Genomic DNA, 16,491 nt, shown 5'->3' on the forward strand with positions numbered 1-16,491 from the left:
TACACATGATCAAGCCAAAGGTTTCATGGTTGAAATGAATGAAAAGGTTTGGCAACTAAAGGACGCAATTTTGAACTAAAAACAATCAGATAAAGCTTGGTCTGACAAATTTAGAAAGGTCATCATCAAATTTGGGCACAAGAGAAGCACATCTAATCACACTATTTGTGAAACATGGAAAGAGGATTTGCATTTACATTGTATATGTAGATGACATCATTGTAACAAATCCCAAATCACAGAAATGACAAGCTCCAAAAAATGTCTGCAATGAGTTGCTGATAACAGACACTTGGGAGAGCTATAATGTTCTCCTGGGATAGATGTAGCCCGATCAAGAAAAAGGAATTATGATGTCACAAAGAAGATCTATATTTGATTTGCTTAAGGAAACCAGTATGTTAGCAAGTAAAGCTATGGAAACCATAGTTGGCAAACCCGGCAAGTCGACTCGGGAATTGCCCGAGCCCCAACTGGGCCGCGATTAAGGACTGCCGATCCAACCTAAATAATTTTTTTATCATGTATTTTATTATTTTAATGCATAATTCTTATATAAAGTCAGTTGTTATGAAGAATCTAATATTGTTCAATGAAAAAGTTAATAATCACGTATAATTATATGTTTTTGTAACTTAGCTATTGATATATTAGCTTGAAGTTTAGTTATTTCCATGTCTTATTCATATGCTTACACTATAAAATATAGAGTCCTGACTCGTCCGAGTCAACCTGCTGACTCGGTGACACAGTAAGGGTTTGATCCGAGCCCGAGTTGCAAGTTTGCCGAACAAAAGAATTTATGGTAGACAAGAAGCACAAGAAACTTGAAGATGATGGAAGATACAAAACACTAGTCGGAAAGCTCATCTACTCAACAATTGTTAAACCAACCATAGAGTACACAATTACTGTGGCCATTCAAGTCAAACTTAGAATCCTCAAGTAATTGAAGGGGTGTCTAGGAAAAGAAATTCTATATACAAATTGATGGATATTTTGATGTTGAAGTATTCAAAAAAGCTGATTGGATGGGTTCCTTAGAGGATAAGAGGCCGGCTTTAGGATATTATGCACTTGTAGGTAGCTAATCTCATCAATTAAATGAACAAGAAGCATGATGTAGTTGCTAAGCCAAGTACACCATGGCTTGTAATGAAATGAATCAACACCAAAACACGTCACTTATAAACTTGCAAGAACACACCTCAATCAAGTATATCACTTGATTGAATAAGCCAAAACACCCACACAAGGGTCAAATATATGTTATTGAATAGAAAACCTCTCTTTTGAGAGCTACGGCAATACAAGGCCTTGAGGTCTATTTATAACAAATGGGACCACTAGGAGCAGCTCCAATATGGCTGTTGGGCTGCTCCCAACAGTCATATTTATGACCATTGGGAGCAGCTCCAACAGCTATATTGGAGCTGGCCCAAAACACAAAAACCGAAAAATAAATAAAACAAATAAAAAGGAAAAAAGGAAAAAGGTTGTCAGTCCCTAATGGGCTGATGACGCCTATTATAGTAGAAAGACCGAAATACCCTTACTGGGTATTTCGGATAACAATATATGTATATATGTATATATGTATATATGTATATATACATATATATATATATATATACATATATATTAACACCCCCCTCAAACTCAGGGTGGAACAACTGAGAGTTTGCCAAGTAAGAAGTGAAATTTGGGAGACAGAAGCGCTTTGGTGAGGAAGTCCGCTAATTGATACTCAGACTGAACGTAGGGCAATGTGATGGTCTTCCTCAGGAATTCTTCACGAACGTAGTGACAATCCATTTCAATATGTATTGCTTGCAATGTACACAGTGCTTTTGTTGTCACAGCATAATCGTGAAGGTTCCGCAATATGAACTCCCAGGTCTTCGAGAAGCTGTCTCAACCATACCAACTCAGACGTAGTTGTTGTCATGGCACGATACTCAGCTTCAGTGAAGGAGAGATATACCTTCTGCTGCTTTTTGCATAGTCATGAAATTAAGGAATCACCTACAAAAACACAGGAGCCAGTGGATGAGCGTCTATCATTTACAACACCTCCCCAGTCAGAATCAGAGTATGTAATGACTTCTAATGAGGAAGAGGATGAAAGAAATAATCCATAATTAATAAATTTTTAATATATTTAATAATTTTCATTACAGCACTCATATGTACTGTAGTGGGAGCATGTTGAAATTGACTAACAGAATGAATAGCATGAGAAATATCAAGTCGAGTAATGGAGAGATAGGACAAGGCGCCAATCATTTGTCTGTATGGAGTTGGGTCCTTTGGAGATTCTCCATTATCTATCTTCATTTTTGCATTTATGACCTCTAAAGTATCAACTCGTTTGTCATTTGAAAGCCCTGATCATTCTATGATTTTTGCTTGCATACTTAGTCTGTGACAAAAAATAACTACGAGGTGAGTAAGTCACTTCTATTCCAAGAAAGTAACGTAAAAAACCAAGATTTGTCATCTCAAAGTTGTCTTTAAGGACATTTTTTATCTGATTTACTCCATGTTTGTCACCTCCTGTGATAATCATGTTATCGACATAAAGTAGTAATATTACCATTTCTATATTTAAAGACTTAACAAACAATGCAGTGTCAATATAGCAAGATTTAAAATAAAGTTTTGTCATCACACTACTGAACTTATCATACCAAGCTTTGGGGGCTTGTTTCAAACCATACAATGCTTTGCGTAACCGAAGGATTTTTTTCATGTGCTAAACTTAAACCTGGTGGAGGATCCATGTATACCTCCTCATCTATATTACCATTTAAAAAGGCGTTTATTACATTCATTTGAAATATTGACCATTTTTTAATTGATGTTATAGAAATCAGGGTTCTAACAGTGGTCATTCGGGCGACGGAGCAAAAGTCTCATTATAATCTATCCCATATTCTTATGAATCTTCTAATACTAGAAGAATCCGCATCTTGATTTTATGAATATCTTTCCAATGCACATGGTGGATGATCTTTTGTACGTCGAATATAGGTTTGTATATTATCATGAGGTATGTCTTCATTACTAAGACCTTCATCTATATTTCCATTTTCATTATGAGTATTTTCATTTTCACTCTCATGCATATCATGAATACATGTTTCATGTTCATTGATAAGATCAAAAAGAAATGAATAATCACAACTCACTTGGATTTTTTCTTTGCTAAAACCATTTTCTTTTCAATAAATGTAACCTTTGGTGAAACATACAATTTGTTTCTTTCAATGTCATAACATTTGTATCCCTTTTGGTTTACGGCATAGCCTAAGAAGACACAAGGGATAGCTTTTGGAGAAGTTTGTCATTTTTATTAGTAAGAACGAAACATTTGCATCCAACGACTCTTAACCTATTATAACCGGGTGATGTTTTAAGTAACCTTTCAATCGGAGAGACATTTTCAATGTTTCTTGAAAGCATTTTATTTATCAGATAAACTGTCGTAAGGACGGCTTCGGCCCAAAAACTTTTAGAAACGTTTCTTGAAATAAGAAGTGTTTGAGTGGTCTCAATGATATGTCTATGCTTTTTTTTCGGCTAGTCCATTTTGTTGAGGAGTGTATAGACAAGATTTTTTATGAACAATCTCATGCAGGCTAAGATAATTTTAGAATTCTTTTGACACAAACTCTCTTCCGGAATTAGTTCTAAACTTTTGAATATTGGTTTTAAATTGAGTCTTTGTATAGTGATGAAATTTTTTAAAACAATCAAATACTTCTGATTTTTGTTTAAGAAAAAATATCCAAGAGTGTCTACTATAGTCATCCACAAATACAACATAATAGGATACACCCCCTTTGGATACAACCGGAGCCAGTCCCCATAAGTCCGAATGTACCAACTCAAATGGATTTTTAGATATAAAATGCCTTGGTCCGAATGGTAAGGATTTCATTTTTCCGAGAATGCAATATTCACACACAAAAACTTTTCCTTTATAACTTGTAAGAAATGGAAACAATTGTAATTAGAACATGCTAGGATGTCTTAGTCTTTTGTGCCAATTTTCTATGTCTTGTTTTTCCACAAAATTACAAAACTATGTTTTGATAGCTCAAGGTTGTCCATTACATAGAGATCTCCTCTTCTATGGCCTCGCCCAATCGGCTTCCCGGACTGGAGATCCTATATTAAACAATCATTAGATGAAAACAAGATTTTGCATCCATGATCCATAATTTGAGAGATGAATAAAAGATTTAAATTCAATTTTGGGGTTACTTGAATATTTGGCATGTGAAAAGTTGGTTGTTTTTAAATACTCCAAGACTTTTGATTTTCAAAGATGTTCCATCGGCGGTTGAAACATAAGTCTTTTGAGTTAGTATGATATTCGAATAATATGGACTCATTTGGAGTCATGTGAAAAGAGGCATCGAAGTCAAGTATCCAAGAAGTCTTACCAGTGTCCCTATTTGTAGATACGGTCGCCCCTGAGAAGAAAGAAGTTTGACCTTTGAGCATTGGTTGCAGTGCCTCCATTAGTTGAGTCAAAGATACTGAGTTGATACACTTGGAGTCATAAACATCATGGCTTTCAACCGAAGCAACTCGCTTATCATCACTATGATCTTCTTTCTTTTTTTGGGGACAAAATAGTTTGATGTGTCCCGATTCATAACAGTGATAGCAAATGATTTTTTCGCCTTTTTTGTATTTATGGTCACCCTCCTTTCATTCCTTTCATAGTTGGGGTTTCTTCAATTGTCATTTTTTACAAAATGAGGGGGTTTATAGCTTCTAGTATGGTTACCGGGCTTTGACATGGCAAACACGAATTCTTCATTTAAAGCGGAAGGCTTCTTCAATCTATTTTCTTCCAGAGTCAATTCTTCAAGTGTTTCTACTATAGAAGATACCCCTCCTCTATGAAGAAGAATTGACTTTATTCCTTCAAATTCGGGCCTAAAATCATTAATAAATTGGTAGAAATGCTTCGCTTTGATTTGATTTTCGCAGAGTTCTACATCTTGTGGAAAATGCCATTTTGGCTCAAGAAGAGACAATTCATCCCAAAGAAGAGAGAGTGAATTGTAGTATTCCATAATGTTCATCTCTCCTTAGGTCATGGTTCTTACCTTGTTTTGCACATTAAATATGTGAGCAATATCTTTAAGACTATACATGTTTTTAAGATATTTTCACGCATCACTAGCAAAATCAAATTTTGCCAAACTAGAACATTTGTGGATGGCCACACTATTGATGAGCCATCCAATTATCTTGAAATGACCCATCCTCCATTCTTTTCATTTCTTTTCACAACCACAAATGGCTCTAGACATTTCTTCTCCTTGGAGAGCAACTTCTTTTCAATTCTCAATCTTGGTGAGAATGAGTTTAGGCTCTTTTTCGGAATCATCCACCAAACCCAATAAGCTTTTTTTCCATATTTTGTGCTTTACTATGGATGCCCACATCACATAATTTGTATCATTTAGGCATACGGGAATGGAGACTATTACTTCCCTTTCACTCTCTATTTCTTTACAATGAGAAGAGAAAGGAGAGAAAGATAGGAAAGCAAGAGAGAGAGAAAAAAATAATACACAATTGAAGAGGTAGCATGCTTCCCGGTGCAACGATCCATGATCCTCCTCTTGGTGTTATCACGATCCTCCCTTTTGAAGTTATGAAAGTATGCCTCAAGAGCACCAAAGCTCTGATACCATGTAATGAAATGAAACAAAACACACTGCAATCAAGTATATCACTTGATTGAACAAGCCAAAACACCCACACAAGGGTCAAAATATATGTTATTGAATAGAAAACCTCTCTTTTGAGAGCTATAGCAATAGAAGGCCTTAAGGCCTATTTATAACAAATGGGATCACTAGGGAGCAGCTCCAATATGGCTGTTGGGCTGCTCCCAACAGTCATATTTATGACCGTTGGGAGTAGCTCCAACAGCTATATTGGAGCTGCCCCAAAACACAAAAACCAAAAAATAAATAAAACAAATAAAAAGGAAAAAGGTTGTCAGCCCCTAATGGGTTGACGCCTATCACAGTAGAAAGACTGAAATACCCTTGCTGGGTATTTCGGTTTACAATATATATATATATATATATCTAAGTCACATGGGTGTGGGTGCGGGGATTCGGCACTTCCAAAAAACCCGGGTGCGGGGGTGCGGCAAAAAAAAAATTAAAAAATATATATATATATATATATAAGGGGTCCGGGTTCCCCCGATGCGGGTCCTGGGCAAGGCCGTTCTGTTCCGGGCAAGGCCTAATCAATACCACCACCAGCTACGCTCACGTCACTTTCTAGCAAAATAATTAACTGGCCGGGCACGGCCTTGACCTTAGCTGCCCGCCCTTTCCCCTCTAACCACAAACCTCATTTCACCACATCAAGTGCTCACGTCATTTTTTTTATTGTAATGGTTATAAAGAAGATCAAACCAAGACCCATTAGTTTAATTTAAGTAGAATATCATTGTATCTCCTTGGTCAGGATGTAATTACTCGGGCTTTAAAATCACCAGTCAATATCTTATTAGTTTTGACCTCAGTTTTCGTGACCGTACTGCCTCCAGCCATCTTTTCTACCTTTACATTTTTAGATTTCTTTATGACATATAATAAGATATTTGGAGATTTTGTGTTTTGCGCTTTTTCCTTCTGGAAGTGGAGGTGAGACTAGTTGGGGGCAATCAGTTAGTGCATCACGTGAAGGAACTTTGGTTAGAGTCCCCAACCCTGGTTGGGTGCAACACTTGAGACATGTAAAGGGTTAGTGTGATGTGATTTGAAGTAATAAGGGGCAGCAGCATTAGCTTTACTAATTTGTCCCAAAGGCCGAATGTTGGAAGCATGGGAAGCAGCGAAGGATGAAAGGGGGAGATTGGTTGCGCATCAGAGACCGGGGCAGTAGTAGTGCAGGCACAGCAGGGAGCTTTGCAGGCGCAGCAGTAGCCTTGGCCGTGAATGATTCCCTTTAGGTTGGTGGCTTCATAGGGAAGTTGTTTTCCATTTGTGGTCTGGTTTGCTGACTTTTGATAAAAAGAAAAAGCAAGGTTTTTTGTGTATTTTCCTTAAGAAAAAAGTAGTATTTTTCTTCTTTTTTTGGTGGTTTTAATGGAGGTGGGTGGTGGTGTTCTTTTTTTGGTGGTGTTCGTGTTGGTGTTGATGGTGGTGGTTTTGAGGACAGGGAGAGAGGAGTTGGTTGTGAAGAGAGGGAAGGTATTAGTCCGGCGCCTCAAAAGTTGTCTTGCACCGATGCGTTCCCCTTTAGGATGCCTCCCTTCTCCCGTTGTGACAACAGCCCCACCTTTTATAACAGTGAGGGCAGGTCGAGCGATTTATACGATGTCCCCGGTGGTGCAGTTGCAACAGGAGCTACTGCAACAAGGACTCTGCAACCTTTTCCTATTGCCTTCAAATCCCCAGGTATCAACTCTAAAACAACACCCCTTCCAAAACACCCTTTGCATTTTTCCGACACCTCTGATTTGTCCAAAGAATCACCCTTGTACCATTTCATACGGCAAAATTTAAAAAAAAAAATCAAAAAAATGTATCAAAATGACCCTGGGTGCGTTGACCGCACCCAGGGTCGAGTTGACCGCACCTGCTCCCGCACCCGCGTCGCGTCGACGCGGGTGCGGTACCTGTCTGGCCGAATCCCTGTGATATAGATATATATATATATATGGATATATATATATAAGTATATATCTTAACAGGCTCATGGAGCATGTGATGTGTTATGGCTAAAATGGTTCTTGAGGGCCTGACATGACTATGAAGCTTTTTGTGAGCCTTTAAAATAACAATAATACAGCTAGCCACCTTACATCCAATCCAATTGATCACGAGAGAACAAAACATATTGATGTTGATTGTCATCTCCACTGTCAAAAGATTGAAGAAGGAACAATTTAAAGACCTCATGTAAGGTTCAAGGATGAATTAGGATGGGAGAAGTTTCTTTTTCCAAGTTTTAGTTGGGGCCCGTTAAAAAATTTGTATGCCCTCAAATACTACATATTTTTTTGCCAGATTACCTACCCGTTCAAGAAGACAAATTTAGACCCTCCAGTGAACGAATGCTCATATCTATAAAGTTTTCCTTGCATTTGATAGGTAAATAGACACAAGAATACGGATTAATTGCAACAAACTTGTATACCATATTTTGCGGAAGAGCACAAGAGCCTGACAGCTTGCCTTGACAAACACAAAGAGAGAGAGAGAGAGATTCATGCATTATTATTTGCTACCTCAACAAGCATCTAAGCTATTATTTGAGAAAAATCAACCAACAATTAAACTATTAGTCAATGTATCGATTCCGGTTGCAAATTTAATATCATATAATAAGGAATGGTGGACTGCGCCATTTTTCTAGTTAAGCCCAATATCACACCTACCATAAACCAGGTGGAGTTATTCATTCATGTACATGTAGCATATGCACAAAAGTCCAAGAAAATTTTTGTGGATATATAACTTCAGACGTGCTACACTATCCAAAAGACCTTCAAGTGTTCTATAATACAATAAAAGAATTACACAAAAGAGAGCTCTTTGTCATAGCACCTATGAGAAACCACAACCAATTAGCAACATGAATCTCAATCAACATATGCATTTGTAATCATCATTGATCATGTAAATAACAACCAATGGAATCTCACCATTTGAAGATAGAATCGATTGACTTAGACTTCCTCCCATCCTCGCCCTAACAACTAAAATTTCCTAAAGAATATCAGATTTCCTTGATCCTAAAGACAACATTAAATGGTGACTAGTGGCATATGTGCTACTCCTGTTTGAAATTAAGATTCATTGCTCCATTGGTAATCCTTCCTTTTATCTAGTTCAAGCAGCCCCAACATTATTTTACCTGTCCAATGGATGAAGTCAACCCAGAATGGGTCTCAAGACTCTCAACCCTAAGAAAGATCATGCTCAAGGCTCTCAAGAATGCCATTATCCTTATTAGGGATCACCACTCACCCCTTGTTTAATTGAAGCAAAGATAGGTGGTAATGCAAAACTCGCATTTTATTATACAATAAGATACAAGCTCAGATAATATCATACAGTCTTAGTGGAATGATTCTTAGTTTAATCTCGACTAACACACGACTATTCCTCCTCTACAAGGTTAATATTTTTCCATATCTAATCCCTAATAAGTGGATCACAACCCCATAGAATTGCTAAGCCAGGGAATAAATATGCATCACGGATTCAAATTTCTTTCGCTCTCAAAAGGAAAGGACTTTTCCAACCAGAGATTGCTCAAATGTTCTTCAGATATAAAGGCCCATGTGATGAATAAACCTACTGTAGCTATCCTATAGGTGTTTAAAAGTTAAGCATCCTTGACAATGGTGCCTAAGCTGGGCAGTTGGCACCCTAAGTCGAGCAATTCAATCATATAGAGAACTTCCCAAAGATCAATCCAATTTTGGTAAAAGCAGTGTCACATAACAACTAGATCGTCTACTTCACTGGCACATACCCTAGAACATTTTACAATAAGGGAGTGTTTGATGGCATGGCAAAAAAAGTTGCAAGATGTTTTTCACCTGTTTTCAGCTACATATCAAATTCTGCAAAAATTTTGCCCCGTCACTTTGTGTTTTGGAGGAATAAATATCCCCAAAAATAGGGAATCTAACCATTGAAAAAAAAGTGCATATTTTATCAGAATATCAAATGCGCCCTAACAGCAAGTCAGTAGAAGCCTGTGGCACATAGGTATTGATGCCCCTATTGGACACAACAAGGTCATCTTCCAAGACAGGTGCAAGGGTGCAGTTGGATTGTGTATTGAACATACATACACACATAGGACTGGTAAAATGAGCTGAAAGAGATGAGCTTGGCTTATTCAAGCTCATCTTGTTTAGGGTGAATCCATAACATGAACATTCAAACAGCCGACCACAGACCCCAACCAACAGTTCTACAACATTGAACGTGATATAAAGGACCAATATTGTATATGTATTTCTTTCTAATGAGCCACATATACTTATTTACAGAGAAAAAGAGAGAGAGAGAGAGAGAGAGTTCATATTCCTTTTGAACAGCAGCTCTTTTACTGCAAGAGATCTCAATTGGTTCACCAAAAGAAGACAAAGAAGAAGAAGTACAATAAGAATGGAAGAACAAACAGACTTATAACTGATCCTTTGGCCTATACGCCAAAGAAAGCAAATGTTGGGAGATGTGTGTGTTGATTGAGATCTCCATACAAAACACAACAACAACAATGTAGGTGTGATCTGTTGGACATAGATCCAATTTTTCCCCCTTGATCCCTTATCCATTTTTATCTCACTCCAACTATAACATACCATATATTTTCTCCCAGATCGTTTTTTTTTCTATATAACGACATGTTCATTCAAAAGAGAGTTGTAAGAAAGTGTACCTGGAAATATGCATGATGATTTCCAAGCAAAGGTCCGCATCATGAAATCGGTAAACTTTAAGCATGGCACATAGCTCATATCTAAATGCTTACTGGCGAATATATCAAAAAAAGGTGATAAGTATATATAATGCATCACCTTCCATTCAAGTTGAAAAAAAGAACAACCCGGTTTTCTGGTGTCGATGTCGTCATGGAAAATGTAAGATGCCCCTATTACGGAGAAAACCGCGAACCATTTTGCTTTGTGTTTCAGCCATAGTTAGTAGAGCAAGAAGTGATGCTCAAATCGTGAAGCATGAAGCATTTTGGAAGCATAAGGTAAAATGAGTAAGCATCGCGCTAGAAGCCAGTAGGAAGTGGCATAAATAAATAAATAAAAATCGCACTTTCATCATACACAGGTTCTGTATAATAAAAGCATTAATTTTTGAGAAGTAGAGTTATTCTAACATGAAAAAAGTGCGTACCCTACCATCAAGAAAGTTCGATTGCGTACTAAAAAATGCAAGCTTTTATTTTTTTTCTTTTTTCCGATAGTCCAAGCTTGCTCATTATTTGGAAGCCAGCTTCTCATCAAATTTCAGAAGCGTAAAAGAAGCGCAAGGTTCCACTCTTGTACCAACTATGGTTTTAGCATTAGCATTAGCAAATCAATTCAATGATGCATTGCATTGCATGAACATCGAGGGAAGAGAAGAAGAAGAAGAAACTAAAGAAACAAATTATCTATGTCTAGCAGCTAACCTTCAAGTGAATCTCCCCAAACGGCTTCCTCTTCTTCGCGGCGATCGATCGCACGCCATTGCCCCAACTCGCCTTCCTCATATGCCTGACGGACTCCTCGCCTATCACCCGAACGCCCTTCTCCGTTTCCTCGCTCACGGAGATCTTATCCGGCCCGTGGATCTTGTAATACGAAAGAACCCCGTCCTCGAGAACGAACCACCGCGCTCTCCATCCCTTCCCATAGTTCACCCATTTGTACAGTATCCCCGCCACATTCCGGACTTCCATCGCAACCGCATCCGGCAGCGCCACCATCGCAGACGTAGACGCCGTCTCCTTCGTCCGGCACGAATCGTGTCCGTTCTCCGAACAAGTGACATTGCTAAAAGACTGAGAGCAAGCGCCACCGCCGTGCCTGCCGCCGCCGTTAACGCTCCCGCCCGAATTCCGGGAACACCTGAGGCCGGGATCTTCCAGCAAGGGAGTGGCAGCACCACCTCTTGCAGCAACGACCGCCGCCGAGTCGCTCCGCTGCCGGTCGAGGGAAACAGGAGCGATACAGCACAGAGGATTCATCATTCATCCCCTTGCCGGCCGATCAAAGAACAACCCTTGAAACGAAAGCCCGAAAGAAGCTCCCAATCAGTCCCCTCAGTTTTTCCAGAAGATCAACCCAAATCCTGCAACGCAATAAGCAGCAGAAGCCCCTGGTCTCCGATCGGCGGAGAAGAGCATCTCTCTTGCCGTGAAGAAGAAGACGAGGACGGCGCTGAAGAAAGGGATCAAGAAAGCTTCTGTCACTGACATTACATCGACTGCAGGTGGAACGGTTGTGTGTAGATTCCAAGGAGCAGAAAATAAAAAGCACAGGGTGCACACCCAAAACTATAATTACCCACCGTCTCTCTCTCTCTCTCTCTCTCTCTCTCTCTGCCAAGCAAAATGAAAGTCGCAATGGGGTATTGAAGGAATAATACCAGTGAAAAGAGAGAAAAACAATTGCCCAGCAGTAGCAGCAGAGGCAAGAGGTTGATGGAGATGGGTCAGGCAGCGCCGGATCTCATTGAATGACATGCAACGGTAGTCGACACTCTGTAATCATGTTCCTTATTGACTCCGCACTCTACCACTCGATAATTAATACCAATTTTTTTTTCTTGTTTTTTTATAAATCTCTCTTCTATTTTGTCCTATTTAAGATTTTGATTACTCGAGCAGGGACGAGCGATCAACTATGATACATGTGTACGCTGTACCACCCCACGAACGATTTTAAAGCGCAACCGTCGGATCTTAAAATCCAACAGCTCGCATCACGTGCAAATCATCGAAAGTGCATGTGCGACGTAATTACTTTTGTCATGGTTTGAAAAGAGGGATTATTAAGACTTGAAAGAGAGAGGTGAAGAAGAGGCTTACGTAGGTGGAGACTACGTTGACCAGACCAACTCATCAAGGTTCGTGGAGATCAGGTCAGCTCGGAGTAAAGGTGAGCACTGAGCTAGACAGTCAATGGACCGAGCCGCAGTCATACCGGGATATACATTGTTGATGGGTTCGGCCCAATGTTGTCAAAATACAAAAAGAGTCTATTTAAATTCATTTTTTTATTTTTTTGTAGCATTTTTTAACTTTTTAATGTCAATTGTCATCTGGTGGTAAAAAGGGCCGACTCAAGAACGATTTGACTTTTTTATTTTTTTATTTTTAAAACCGATTAACCTAGTGAACGATTTTAGGCTAGAGCATGGCTCAAAAGTCTTGACACAGTCCATCCCGGACTAGATATGGTCAACTCGTAGTAAAGGTAGGCGATGGGTCATATAGTCAACGGGCTGTTGCCGAGTCGAAGATGATGGGTTCGGCCAAAGCTCAGTGATCTAGGCTAGACCATGGGCCCAAAAGCCTAATGCAGATCGACCCAAATAGGTCGAATCATTAGCTGCCTGCCCTGTTGTAAGGGGCAAATGAGTTGGCTGGTGGGTTTATGGGAAATGAAAACCTCCTCAATGAATGTTTTATTGGACTTTTTGTGTTTTTTTCAAAATTCTTAAAATCAGTTCTTAAAACATTTGATTCCTATGCATCAACGAGTTTTCATAAGTTTAGAAATCAACTGGGTAAGGTTTTCATAAATTTTCGAGGCTCTAAACACTGCTTTTTCTATCCAAAATTCATGATTCAAATATTGATTTATATTAAAATCAATCATGCTGAACACATCTGTACCATCAGAATTTTGAAAAAAAAAAAAAACTACTAAAAAATTTCTATTGAGAAGGTTTGGGAGGGTTTTCATTTGGGAGGTTTTAATTCCCCGTGGGTCTATTATATGAGTTGGCCGCTGATCAGCTGAAGGGACTTAAAAACTTCCGGCCTACTTCAGCTCAAATGGGTCAGGCTGTGTATGAACGACAAGAGGCTTCAGTGTTGTGAGAGGCGTAAGCCTCAGCACCTGAGGCATACGCCTCAGAGGCGAGGCGCACGCTCAAGGTACTGAGGCGTTGCTGTGATGCGCCCTCATCAACCTCCGACCAGTTGTGACCACCGACCATCGGAGTTGCTGTGCTGCAGCTGCTGCTCAGTCTTCTCCGACCACCGGACGACCGGCATATCCCTTGCTTCCGTACCAGCTGGGCGGGTGGTCCTTCTCTTACTGCCTCCCCTCCCACCGCTTCACTTCCATTCCAGTTGTGAGAGGCGTACGCCTCAGAGGCGAAGCCCAGGCTCAACGCCTCGCTTCGCCTCATCGCATTTAACAACCTTGAGAGGCTTGGCCCAATGACTAATTATTAAAAATTATTTTTTTTTACTTCAAAAACAGGTGTTGCAATTTTGTGTTGCACTATAATGTAATTTTCAAATTTAATTTTTTATTAATTTCTCACCTACCTCTTTGACGGTACAAACAAAGCGAGGCTGAATATGGTGAGTTGCTCAGATCTTTACGTATATTTCGAAGTGTGCGCTTAGGTAGCAGCTGGTAAGTGTGCCATGTTTATAGGGCACGTATTAATTGTGTTCTTAGGTCAACAAAACCTCTCTCACTCAATCTGTCACCTGAGATGCATTCAACCAGAATCGCTTGCAGAGGAACATACTTTAGATGGTATCTCTACGGAGTAAATTTTGGTGCATTGTGAATTGTTGGGTTTTGTAGAGAATAAAATGATGGAGATTGCTAGGATATGCGCAGTAGTTGAGGAGAGAGAACAAAAATAAAAAGCCCTCTTATAAGCTGGGTTCTCTTCCTCCTCAGGTTAGCTGCTGGTTTTGCCGCACAGAGAAAAAAAGCAATTTTTGAACTGTATTTAGTGGGGATCCTATGCGAATAAGGTGAGAGTGAGCCCACATCTGATCTTATGGCATGAGACCTATTTGAAATTTGCATGGCCACATGAATCTGAATCTTATCTGGATCCAACATAAAATCCCACCATGCACATTTTAATCACAACCCCAATTTTGTTTTTCACTAAACAAATAATGCACATAATATCCAATTCTCCTTAACTAAGAGCTGCCAAACAAAAAATAAGCAACTCGTTGTTTGGCAAATCTCAACATGCAAGAACCTCAAGTATGTTTGGTTGCATTCAAATGCACATGAGAGAATAAATCTCATTTGCAACTAACCAAACATGTGATTTGGAATCTCATGCAAACGAGAATGAATCTCATTTGGTGGGATAACCATGATTTGAAATCTCATGCAAATAAAAAAAAGATATGTGATTTGAAATAACATTTGAGGTGACTTTTCGAAATCACATGGTGGAATATGTGATTTCAAGTCATATGACTTCAAAACCCATTTGATTCCATCTCACGTGAGATGCAACCAAACATACCCATATCTGCTCATCCCATGTGTTTGGTGAGTCAAGCCATGAGCCAACTCGTATAGCTTGAATACTGACCCAAGCACGAATAGTGAAAGCTTAGCTTAGCTAAGCTCTTTGGGCTCGTTGACAAAACAATCCAATTACTAGCTAGCTTATTTGTCTTTCTATTTGTGCATAGCATTTTGAGTTGAACTTTTAAAGTTTCTTTTGGTTTCAGGCCTCAGTTTGCTAACCTCCTCTATTTCTCTATCGCCCCACATTTACTCCTCTCCTTTTTTAACAATGAGTCTGTTATGTGTTTTGCCGTACCTTTCTTTTATATATATATATAGAGAGAGAGAGAGAGAGCTGTTGTCTTGATAATATATATATATATATATATATAGCATTTGCTACCTTAGTTAGAGCTGTTGTTTTGATCAATCCTGACTTCACGAATGTGTTCAACAAGGTTAAAATGGTAGGAATCAACTCTTGGATCATAGCTTAACTTTGATAAACGAATGGCATAAAGTATGTCTTTTATTGTTGAAGAACGGATTCCTACTGTTTCTTTGAAAAGACGTGGCCTTTTATGCTTGACTAAAGTAAATTTTTTTTATTTGAGAAACTACTACTACGTATTTAATGATTGCTGTTGATGTTGAGAATGTTTTAATTAGATAATTTTACATGATTAAATATGTGTATATATTGGGTAAACATCTGTCATTACCAATAATATGTATAATCCAGTAAAAAACATATTTTTCATGTTTTTTTTATATTTTTAATCTAACCTTACGGATATGATTTTCATGGTTTGTTTAGTGGAAAACATATCTTCGATCATGTGATTATGCCATGTAAGTTGGTTTTTCAAGTGTTAAAAAAATCAATAGCTCACAATCCACTATTTTTTCATGAATCAAAACATGTTTTTAATAAATAAACCATGTTGAATGCATCTACGTGGTCATGCAACCATAATTGACTGGACAAAGCTTGTACCTATGATTTTTAGCTAGACAGTACGTTACAAACCTATAAAAAAATCTCCATGAAACTTAATGTAGCATTCTTATGTGAAACTTTATTCCTATCCTAAGTAAAGCTGACAAGATAAGACTTTTGTACAATTTTGGCCAATTTAAATTTTGATCATATAAATCTAATTCATCATAAGGATCATTCTACTCTAACAGATTGTACGTACTTAATGCATTATATCACTTAGATATTAGAATCTACATCAATTGCAAACGTGAGTAACATCTTACTTTTTTCAAAAGATCTATTATGGCCACAAGGTTCTCACCTAGTTACTCTTGTATATTATCTTAATATGTCTTTTTACATTATTGCTGGCCTCTTTAAGCTATATTAGGCTATATCAAAATCCTATCACTGTCCTACTTTATTGATATTTTATCACATAGTCTTAAGGCTTAAGGCCTCATGTATGTAGTTGATACTATTGAAATTT

The 16,491-nt window shown here is 38.5% G+C and overlaps 1 protein-coding gene across 3 annotated transcripts in view; it reads right to left on the bottom strand.

The window, feature by feature from the left end:
* Positions 1–12,355, bottom strand: part of LOC149840779 (oxysterol-binding protein-related protein 1D-like) — an 89,714-nt gene extending 77,359 nt beyond the window's left edge. The window contains exons 1-2 of one of the 3 annotated variants that reach the window (XM_090003325.1): positions 12,159–12,355; positions 11,200–11,950 (exon numbers count right to left, since the gene is read on the bottom strand). In XM_090003325.1, coding sequence (XP_089859451.1) covers positions 11,200–11,760 — 561 coding nt within the window. In that variant the 5' untranslated portion in view covers positions 11,761–11,950; positions 12,159–12,355. Of the gene's footprint in view, positions 1–11,199; positions 12,138–12,158 lie in introns of those variants that run through there. The other 2 variants (XM_090003323.1, XM_090003326.1) reach the window with 2 other exon arrangements.
* Between the last annotated feature and the right edge of the window lie 4,136 nt (positions 12,356–16,491).

Source organism: Nuphar pumila, chromosome 4 (genome assembly GCF_984573655.1).
Source record: "Nuphar pumila chromosome 4, dmNupPumi1.hap1.1, whole genome shotgun sequence".
Classification (NCBI taxonomy): domain Eukaryota; kingdom Viridiplantae; phylum Streptophyta; class Magnoliopsida; order Nymphaeales; family Nymphaeaceae; genus Nuphar; species Nuphar pumila.